Source organism: Vitis riparia, chromosome 12, assembly GCF_004353265.1.
Source record: "Vitis riparia cultivar Riparia Gloire de Montpellier isolate 1030 chromosome 12, EGFV_Vit.rip_1.0, whole genome shotgun sequence".
In the NCBI taxonomy this organism is placed as follows: Eukaryota; Viridiplantae; Streptophyta; class Magnoliopsida; order Vitales; family Vitaceae; genus Vitis; species Vitis riparia.
The window spans coordinates 23,066,909-23,076,807 of record NC_048442.1 but is presented as its reverse complement, the minus strand read 5'-3'; the positions used below and the strand labels follow the sequence as shown (position 1 = coordinate 23,076,807).

General features: G+C 34.6%; 2 protein-coding genes across 2 annotated transcripts; both read left to right on the top strand.

Moving 5' to 3' along the window:
• Positions 1 to 3,468: 3,468 nt before the first annotated feature.
• LOC117926123 (zinc finger BED domain-containing protein RICESLEEPER 1-like) lies at positions 3,469 to 8,048 on the top strand. The gene is made up of 2 exons (XM_034845199.1): positions 3,469 to 3,657; positions 6,615 to 8,048. The coding sequence occupies exon 2, from the start codon at positions 6,624 to 6,626 to the stop codon at positions 8,046 to 8,048; it is 1,425 nt and encodes a 474-aa protein (XP_034701090.1). The 5' UTR covers positions 3,469 to 3,657; positions 6,615 to 6,623.
• Positions 8,049 to 8,459: 411 nt separating this feature from the next.
• On the top strand, positions 8,460 to 9,648 carry LOC117927368 (zinc finger BED domain-containing protein DAYSLEEPER-like). The gene is made up of 3 exons (XM_034846869.1): positions 8,460 to 8,599; positions 8,690 to 8,755; positions 9,087 to 9,648. Exons 1-3 carry the CDS (start codon positions 8,467 to 8,469, stop codon positions 9,137 to 9,139), a joined length of 252 nt encoding a protein of 83 aa, XP_034702760.1. The 5' UTR covers positions 8,460 to 8,466; the 3' UTR covers positions 9,140 to 9,648.
• Positions 9,649 to 9,899: the final 251 nt, after the last annotated feature.

Below are 9,899 nucleotides of genomic sequence, written 5' to 3'. Positions count from 1 at the left end.
GATGATGGAAGCAGCGAATGACCCAACATTCTTCAAACTAGTGATATTGGATGGAAATGTTTACATGGAGAAATACAAGGGGGCATTTCAAACAAGGGACGTGTTCACCATATGGGGGATTCAATACCTATCATTCTTACACAATTACATATTAAAAATCATTCATTTTTTCTGTTTTTTCATTTGTTTTTAAGGACTTGACCATGTGTTTGGTTCAGATTAAAAAATCAATTAATCTGCAAGTTTTTTCTTTTATGCTAGAAGTTTAAACCTAAGTTTTTCTTCCCTACAACTCAAGAAAACGCAGTTTACAAAAACCATAATACAAATATGTTGAAACAATCAATATAATGACATTAATAAAAGAAAAAAAAATGATAGATCTAAGAGATTTTGGGTTACATGGGAGTCCACAAAGTGAAGAATGTCGGTTGTGAGCGTGTTGACTATGGGTGCGAGAAAAGGTAGAAGAAGATTATGGTTTTATATATAGGGTTTGTATACTGAGATTTTTTGGATTGTGGGTGGCATGTGGAAACAATGGGCTTTTTATATATTATCCCTCATTATTAATTCTAAAAGTGGGCTCAAGTGGGCTCATTAAGTTATAATACTTAAAAAAATTTATTTTATATGATGTCACTTCCCGAAAAATGACACTTTAAATATAAAACTAACATCATCTAACTACCTCAATTGAAGATTTTTTATATGATGTGTCACCTTTATTAATTATTAAACCTATGGTATCATTATTTTAAAAGTGACACCATAAATTATTTTTGTTGTAGTGAATGGAACACAATTTAGTACAAGGAAATACAATTAAAGAATGATATATATTATGTGAAGAAAGATCATACCTAAACTAAAAGCAATATGTCACACCATGGTCTACAAAATGTATGCAAAGACAATGACATTGAATAAACCGCAATTTCAATGTGACATGGGAAAAACATATAAGTAAAAATTATAGAATTAGATTAATAGAGGAACAAAGCATACCAAATCATATAATATATAGCAATGTAAAAAAACATTGGACAAATGTAATAAGCCTTGTGTTCCTGATACATCTCTTGATGAATGAATTACATAAGAATTTGAAGGCACAATTATGTTTCATAAGAGCATATAATTGGCTTGTGGTATCGCTCAAGTTGAGCAAATATAAATGAAAATTTTGATATAGAAGAATCAAAAGGCTATGTATAATTGATGATTTCATGTGGTCAGAGACCCATAAAAACAAATGAAGTTGTGTTTCATTTTCCTTTCTGGCTACAAATATGCAAGAAAAGTTGATTCCACATATCTGGAACTCTAAGCAAACACCAATAAATGCAGTCTGCATGGTGCAACAGGTTTGCCTTATGTTCCTCTATTAATAGTTTGCCTTAAGTCTCAGTACAAACTAATCTATGAACATTAACTTGGTGCTCTAACATTTATGTTATATTAATGATAGTAATAAGGACCTTTATCTTCTCCATTATGTTACCAACCACACTTATTTTCGTTTTACTAGATCTAGTCCTTCAATGCTCCCTCTTCATCACTTTGTCTCATTGAAGCATTTGTCGTCATCCTTATTGTTCTAGTTTGTGCTTCAAATAAGAGGAATATGATTATTGAATCTTGTATTATATTTGAGAGTTGAAGATATAAAGAGGCAAACATCATGTGTGTAAAAGGCATGGTTGTGAAGAAGACACGGTCTTGTTAGGATTAACATAGCCCGTGTCTTCAAATTGATCCACAACTTGGGCATCCAACTCTTCATACCCTTCTTTCCCATTTGCGAATGAACCCCATATCTGTTTAATTCACATTGCAACTCAAAAAGGGTATTCATATATTTTAAAATTATAATATTAAGAATCTATTTGGTAGTGATTTTAGGAAATGCTTTTAAATTTCTTTATACTTGAAATTTGTTATCAAAAGAATTGTTGTAAGTGTTAGAAAATTTAAAAACGCTTCTTAAAATCATTGTCAAATAAACTTTAAAACTTCTATTACTTGATATTGAAAACCTTAATCTACTTCCTAGCTAGCTATGTGTTTCAAGAGAAACTTACAAGGACTTGATCCTCATGCCACCTATCCTCCAAACATAAGTATTGAACAAAAGGATATCCACTCTTGGCTATTGTTTGGCATGCTTGGAAATGGAATTCACTCTTGATATTCTTTGCTTTGGATCTCCTATGATATGGAGATCTGAATTGATTCCACAATGAATGGAGACTAATAGAATTTTATTGCAACATTGTATTCTTGAATTATATAGATAGAAAAAATATGTGTTGATGATGAAACAACTTTCAAGAGTAGAAATATAATGCAAGGTCATGTGACATTTAACCTAACTTGAATAGACTCTTCTCTAGAACACTTCCTTTCCTTTTACATTTTCCTCTATGCTTCTTGTAATTCATCTTTTGAATTAGTTGTACCAAATGCACTTACTTATAATGCGCAAAATTCAATATATATCTTCCTATTGTGCAATCCATACCTTGGCTTTGAAGACTGAATGAGAGTGGCTGCGATGCATGGACTTCTTGTCTTTAAGTATAATGTGTTCAACCAAACAAACAAATAATTGTCATCAACCTCTTGGAAGTGAATCCCTGGCAAACATTAGCCTCTTCCCTCATAGTTTTTCAAGATTGAATTTGCATATGAAATCAAAATCAAGTTACTAATATATGACAATTTTTTATTACATCAAGTAATTAAAACCCTAAATTAGACCCCTATTGAAATAGTTGATGAAATAAAACTTGAAGGCAAATGAAATGGTTAGATTTCCAATGATTCTTTTATGTTTGATTATTAGTATTGATAAGAGTATTTCTAAAAATAAAAAAGCGACAAACAACTTATACCTCCATAGGTATATAGATAGTCCTCTCTCTCTTGTGAATCGGATTGAGTTCTATTCAAAATATTCAAATCATAAGATTTGGTATTGTTTTATCTTTTATTTTAAATATTTTTTCTACTAGTTATTTTCATTGGCATAATAAATAATCCTATTCCAATTATTTTGGTTAAATTAATTTAATGACATAATATAAAATATGGTTCACAAAGGATGTCCCAAAATATAAAAAAGTATATTTAATCGAGTAAAATGACTTTGGTATAGGGTATCATAATGAATGTCACAAAGTAGAGAAGTATGTTTAATCAAATAAAATTCCCTAGAAGTTATCAAAGTCATTTGATGAATTTTGTGTTACAGAATTTTGTATGTTATTTTTATATAAGATTATTCTTTTTAGTGATAATTAACTCTATATTCACTTAATCATAATTTAAAAACAATTAGAAAATTTATGGCCTTGAAAAGAAAGACCTTGACTAGGGGGATTGTCCAAGAACCTCCATGCCTTCAATTCCAAAATCAACTCCCAATCGGCCAAACGGCCACGTCTAACTGCAAGGATAGATTAGTAAATGCACCGAATTCGCGCCTCCAGCCCCGGAATCCATTCCACGCGCCTTCAACAAAATTGGCACCTGTTTCCATATGTAACCCTCGCCCGCTCTTTCTCCTTCTCTCTCTCTCACACACACCGAAAGCAATACCCTAACCCTAACCCCGGTGGACCATTCAGTCGGGTCTCTTCTCCTTAATTCGCTGTACGCTCTAAATCCTAACCTTATTTTCTCTTACTTTCACTTAATGTTTTATGATTGGTTGATGTTTTAGGGTTTATATGTGAATCCAAACCCGAACATTATCAGGGTCATTTGTTTTTGTTTCGTCTGGGTTTCAGATCAGTGTTCAGTTTCTGATCCGACGGGTCGGATCAGGGAAGATCCGGGGATTTCCCGATCCGGCTAACTTCCCCATATACTCGCCGAGTTCCAGAGTTTTCTGGGTCGACCCATAGTTCTCTTTTTCGGGTATTGGTTGAAACCCGGGTTTGGGATTTTGATTAGGAGCAATACGGGTGTGGGTCGAATCTCATGACCCTATTACCTCTTTATGTAATGCAGAAACCAATGAATTGTTGTGTAATTGGGATGAGTGAAGCATTTGGGTTGCATTGTTCAAGCATTTTTTAGTAATAAGATGCTCTCTACTTTTTCTGGTTTTCTACTGTTGTCTTAAGATAATTTTTAACCCCAAAACTTGGGAATGTTAACTGAAGTTTGCAACTGCTTTAAAGATAATTGCTTCAAATCTTTGAAGCGAATAAATTAGTCTATTTGATATATTATTTAGTTTTAATGATTCAGTTTTTTAATAGGAATGGACACCCTTGCACATCTGGCTACCTAGTTTTGTTGGATCATTTTATTGTTCTGTTATGCACTTCATATTCCCACAACTATATTGATTTCAATGTTTTGGTGCATGATTAGGCTGTATTATATTATTGTTTTGTTGCCTTGTGTGTGTGTCTCTTGGCACTTGCATACATTGGGACTTGCATTGGACCACTGATTGATCTTTATATATGGGTTTGCTTTATGTTTTCATGTCTATCCATTTGACTGTGACCTGTTTTTTCAGGTTGTGTGTTGGTTTTAATTATTGTTATTTCTTCTGATTTATAGCATGTTATCAAAGCAGTGTATAGGTTTCAGGACTTATATGTCTCATGACTTCCAATGGAGAATGAAAATTTTCCAATTTGTATATAGCAAGCCAAAGTTGAGTTTGTAATTTTGATTCATTAAATTTTATGTCTTACTGAAGTGGTTTATGTGAGTGAACCCCTCTTGAGTTGCACTGCATCAGCCAGATTATTGCCTCTGTCTGTTACCATGGACAACTTCTAGAAATATACAAGGTGCTACTAATCATTGAACTAGTCTACCATGTAATTTATCTAATCTTAGCTAAATTTATATCTGACCCTTCTTTTCCTGATAAATCCTTAATCGTATTCCAACTTCTAACATTTTAATGGGTAGCTTTGTCCCCCACAACTTGTGACTGACTCCTTTGATTAAGATTTCAATTTTCTGATGTTTCATAAGCATTTTCCTTTGATAAGTAAATTTCATTGAAACTTAAAACAACAGGGAAGGGCTCTCATGGATGAGTGTGGATGTTTTTATGGAGGCAGCTTTGCTTGACCTTATGGATGAGTAATTGAGGTTCTCTTTTAGGGTTTCCACATGATTGCCTTGCATTTATGCTGCAGTCTTTCATACCTTTAGAATTTTCAGAACTCAAAGGAGCATACAAGATGAATGCTCTCATGGGAGTGGGGTGGTCATATTAGCTTTTGTATATATGAAAAAGATTTAAATTAGAAAAATTATCAGCCACTCCATTTCATTTGAGACTTTTAAATGTTCTACAATTCGTAGCTTCACTTTTATATGCTCTGATATCATAAATTGACTCCTATGATCCTTTGCTTTTATCTTGGTTTCACTCTGTTTCTTTATCTCTTCAATGATTAGCAAGAAGTGGAAAGAAAGAAATTCCTTAATAAAAAAGACCCATGAAGATGTTCTTGTATCCAATCAATCCAAATGAAATAATCTCCTTAATAAGACCCAGTCTATAAACAGTGTTTGTTTGAAAATGGCATTTTTCTAGATATTGATGCACCCTAGAAGCATTTATGTGCACTATCAATTAAGCCATTACCCATTTATATATATGTATGCATGTATATATACATGTATTTTTCTTGGTATTCCTTTGCTTGATATTAACGTTTAGTGTGTCAGAATTCATTTTTAACAATATCACATATACATACACCATTTGTCATTATTTAAGCCTATACCTCACTTTCTCTTGTCTTTATTTCTCTTTTTTTTTATGTATATCAATTAGATTTCTATATTAGCTTCAAAAGAACCCTTTATGCTTCCATATTTCTGTATTAGGAAAAAAAGAGTAATTAATTTGGAATGATCGTTGTTTTTCACTTGCTAGATGCACACCAACTTCCCTCAGCAAAGCCTTTCTGGGGTTGGGGTTTTTTTTTTTTTTTTGGGGGGGGGGGGGGTTGGTGTTGGTGTTGGGGTGGTGGGCCTTTCCAAAAGAATTTGCCCACAGAGATGGTTGGAAAATTTTCCTTCTTGTTTATCTCTGCTGGTTTAATTAGTATGCATACATATCCTCACAAGAAATTTATAGGTAAATGCTTCTTGTAGTCTTCATTTTGGTTAGCAGATCTGTGCGCGCCCCATATGCATGTTGATTGTCTATTGGGCTGATCTTTATTAGTCAATATTCTCATCTGGTTGCTGGTTGAAATAGCTTTGTATGTGTTACTGTTGCCTTTCCAAAGGAATTTGCCCACAGAGATGGTTGGAAAATTTTCCTTCTTGTTTATCTCTGCTGGTTTAATTAGTATGCATACATATCCTCACAAGAAATTTATAGGTAAATGCTTCTTGTAGTCTTCATTTTGGTTAGCAGATCTGTGCGCGCCCCATATGCATGTTGATTGTCTATTGGGCTGATCTTTATTAGTCAATATTCTCATCTGGTTGTTGGTTGAAATAGCTTTGTATGTGTTACTGTTGCCTTTTTTTTGGCTCTAAACAGGTTTAACTTTTGTTTTCTTTTTGCTGGGACTTTATTTTTCAGACAAAATATTTAGATTTGGTTTTTGTGTCAGGTTCATGCAATGGAAATATCAGAATCCGTTATTGTCAGGTCTAGTAGACTGAAATCTGTTGTGTGGAATGACTTTGATAGGGTTAAGAAAGGTGATACCTGTGTGGCTATTTGCCGGCATTGTAAAAAGAAGCTCAGTGGATCAAGTACTAGTGGAACATCTCATTTGAGGAATCATTTAATTAGGTGTCGAAGAAGATCGAATCATGATGTGGCTCAACTATTTGCATCAAGAGAAAAGAAAAAGGAAGGGGCGGTTACCCTGTCTAATTATGCTTTTGATGAAGATCAGAGGAAGGATGAAGTGCTTAATGTTGTGAATATTAAATTTGAACAGGATCAGGTGAAAGATGGCATATCTAATATTGGAAACAATGTTATTGATCAAAAGCGGAGTCGATTTGATCTTGCTCGAATGATAATTTTACATGGTTATCCTTTGACCATGGTTGAGCATCTTGGTTTTAAAATATTTGTTAAGAATCTACAGCCGTTGTTTGATCTTGTGTCGCTTAACGGAGTTGAGGCTGACTGTATGGAAATTTATGAGAAAGAGAAACAAAAGATGTATGAAGTGTTGGATAAATTGTCTGGAAAGATCAGCCTCGGTGCTGATATGTGGAATGCTTCAGGAGATGTTCAATACCTTTGTTTGACGTCTCAGTATATTGATGAATCTTGGGAATTGCAGAAGAAGATTCTGAATTTTGTGATTATGGATCCCTCTCATACAGAAGATATGCTTTCAGAAGTTATCATGACATGTTTAATGGATTGGGATATTGATCGTAAGTTGTTTTCCATGTCATTGGATTGTTGTTCAACCAATGATAACATCATGTGCAGAATTAGAGATCGACTCTCACAAAATAGGTTTCTTTTATGTGATGGTCAATTATTTGATATACGCTGTGCTGCAAATCTTGTGAATATGATGGTCCAAGATGCCTTGGAAGCATTGTCTGAGGTAACCTGTAAGATTCGGGAAAGCATACGGTATGTTAAAAGTTCACAAGCAGTGCAAGAGAAGTTCAATGAAATGGCTCAACAAGCTAGAGTTGAGAGTCAAAAATTCTTATGTCTTGATAATCCATTGCGGTGGAACTTGACATATTTTATGCTTGAAGCTGCCTTGGAGTACAAAGATGCATTCTCTCTTCTGCAAGAACATGACTCTGCCTATACAATGTGCCCATCTGATACGGAATGGGAGAGAGCAGGTGCTATAGCTGGCTACTTGAAGCTCTTCATTGAAGTTACTCATGTTTTCAGTGGGAGCAAGTACCCAACTGCAAATATATATTTCCCTGAGATTTGTGATATTCACTTGCAATTGATTGATTTGTGCAATAGCTCAGATATTCTTATTAGCACTTTGGCTTTGAAGATGAAAAGCAGTTTGATGAGTATTGGAAGAAATGCAGCTTGGCTTTAGCAGTTGCAGCCATCTTAGATCCTCGATTCAAGATGAAATTGGTAGAGTACTACTATTCTAAAATTTACGGCAGTAATGCCACTGTTCACATTGATGATATTTCTGTCAGTATTAAAGCACTCTTCAATGAACATGCTATCTGCTCCCCTTTAGCTTCTTTGGATCAAGGTCTGGCTTGGCAGGTGGGTGGTAGTGGCAGGCTCAGTGCTGGAAATTACTCTAGGGACAGGCTGGTAGGCTTTGACAAATTCCTTCATGAAACTTCACAGAGTCAAAGTGTAAAGTCAGACTTGGACAAATACTTGGAGGAACCTCTCTTCCCTAGAAATGTTGATTTCAGCATATTAAATTGGTGGAAAGTTCACACTCCAAAATATCCTATTCTATCTATGATGGCACGCAATGTTTGGGGATTCCTATGTCCAAAGTTGCCTTGGATTCAGCATTTAACATGGAAGGTAGAGTGCTAGATCATGATCGTAGTTCACTAAGTCCAGCTACTGTCCAAGCTTTAGTATGTGCACAAGATTGGATGCGGAATGAATTAGAAGGTTTGTTCTCTTATTTTATTTTTTATTTCTCTAGTCCTGTCTAACTTCTACTTGCCACAACCATTCTTCAATTATTTATTGTTTTTTCAGATTCAAAATCGTTCTCAAGCCATTCTACTTTGCCCTTATGTGTTGATACAAGTCAGCAAGTCAATGGTATGGTTGCCTAGTTGTACTTTTTCCATCTTTTCACAGAGCTGTCTATATTTGTGTTAGTCCACAGGTATTTTTCAAATTAAATTTTGTTCCTCAACATTGTTGTATCATTTCATGGCAACCTTGGCTCTCTTTTGGAGCTTGATTAGCATTTTGAGGAAATTTGTTCTCCCAATGATGGACTTGGGCTTTCTTGCTCTAAAATTTTTGGGAATGTTCTTTATCTCACCAACTATTCACTGATTTTGTGCATTTCTTGTCAATGGATTTGTACATGTTTTTTCTTCATTTTTTTTCCCTCTCCCTAATTGGCTTTCGGTACTGATTTTAGTTATTTCTGGATCAAGATGGGGTGGCTATATGGTCCTGGGTTTGAAGGCCTAAGATGGACTTACTGCTAGTTGGTTCTTTTGCTTTATAAGACAAAAAGTATGCTGTGGGGATGACTGGTAGGTGAGAAACTGATGGTCACCCTTTTCTCCTAACCTCTTTTACCAGTGACCGACATTTCAACATAGAGCCTGCCTTACTATTTGGAATAAGATGTCAGGCGTAGGTTTATATTTTTCCCCATGAGTGGCTGACCAGCTGTTTTCTGATTTAATTTGTGGTCTTTGGTTGCTAATCTCAGTTGGGATACACAGTTAATGAACAGATTAGATAATAATTGTCTGAATGGGTTGGTGCTTTAGCTTCGTTATTCCAGAATGAGGAGGCAGATATGATCCTCCTAATAATTTAAGAACTGAAGATTTCAGGGATGTTTCTTTCTGATCTGTCATGCTTTAATATTAAGTTTATAAAATCCTGTAGAATCTTGGTAGTCTTCCAGCAAAATAATTGGAAGAATGACGAGCTGCATGGAGACTCTGAGATGGATGCTGTTTGGATGACGATAAATATGGATACAGTTATGATGAAGATGGTTTGATCAAGGATGGGATTAATGAAATTGAATCAAAATGCTATTTCTATAAATTTCTGCTTGAAAAACACATTTTACAAGGAATTTACATTTTTTAGTGCTTGGGGAAATTACGGATGAATCCATTTGTTTCTGGTTTAGAAATTCTGGTAAATTGCAGCATCACCCCTGAACTTTTAAGTCCTTTTTTTTCCCTGCAGGCCTCCCAGTCAGACTTAA

What these genes read in the sequence shown, in the direction of transcription:
- LOC117926123 (XM_034845199.1), top strand. Translation starts at nt 6,624, where the DNA reads ATGGAAATATCAGAATCCGTTATTGTCAGGTCTAGTAGACTGAAATCT.
- LOC117927368 (XM_034846869.1), top strand. Translation starts at nt 8,467, where the DNA reads ATGTCCAAAGTTGCCTTGGATTCAGCATTTAACATGGAAGGTAGAGTG. An exon ending in GATGCGGAATGAATTAGAAG is followed by an intron (nt 8,600 to 8,689) that starts GTTTGTTCTCTT and finishes TTGTTTTTTCAG; the next exon opens with ATTCAAAATCGTTCTCAAGC. An exon ending in TACAAGTCAGCAAGTCAATG is followed by an intron (nt 8,756 to 9,086) that starts GTATGGTTGCCT and finishes TACTGATTTTAG; the next exon opens with TTATTTCTGGATCAAGATGG.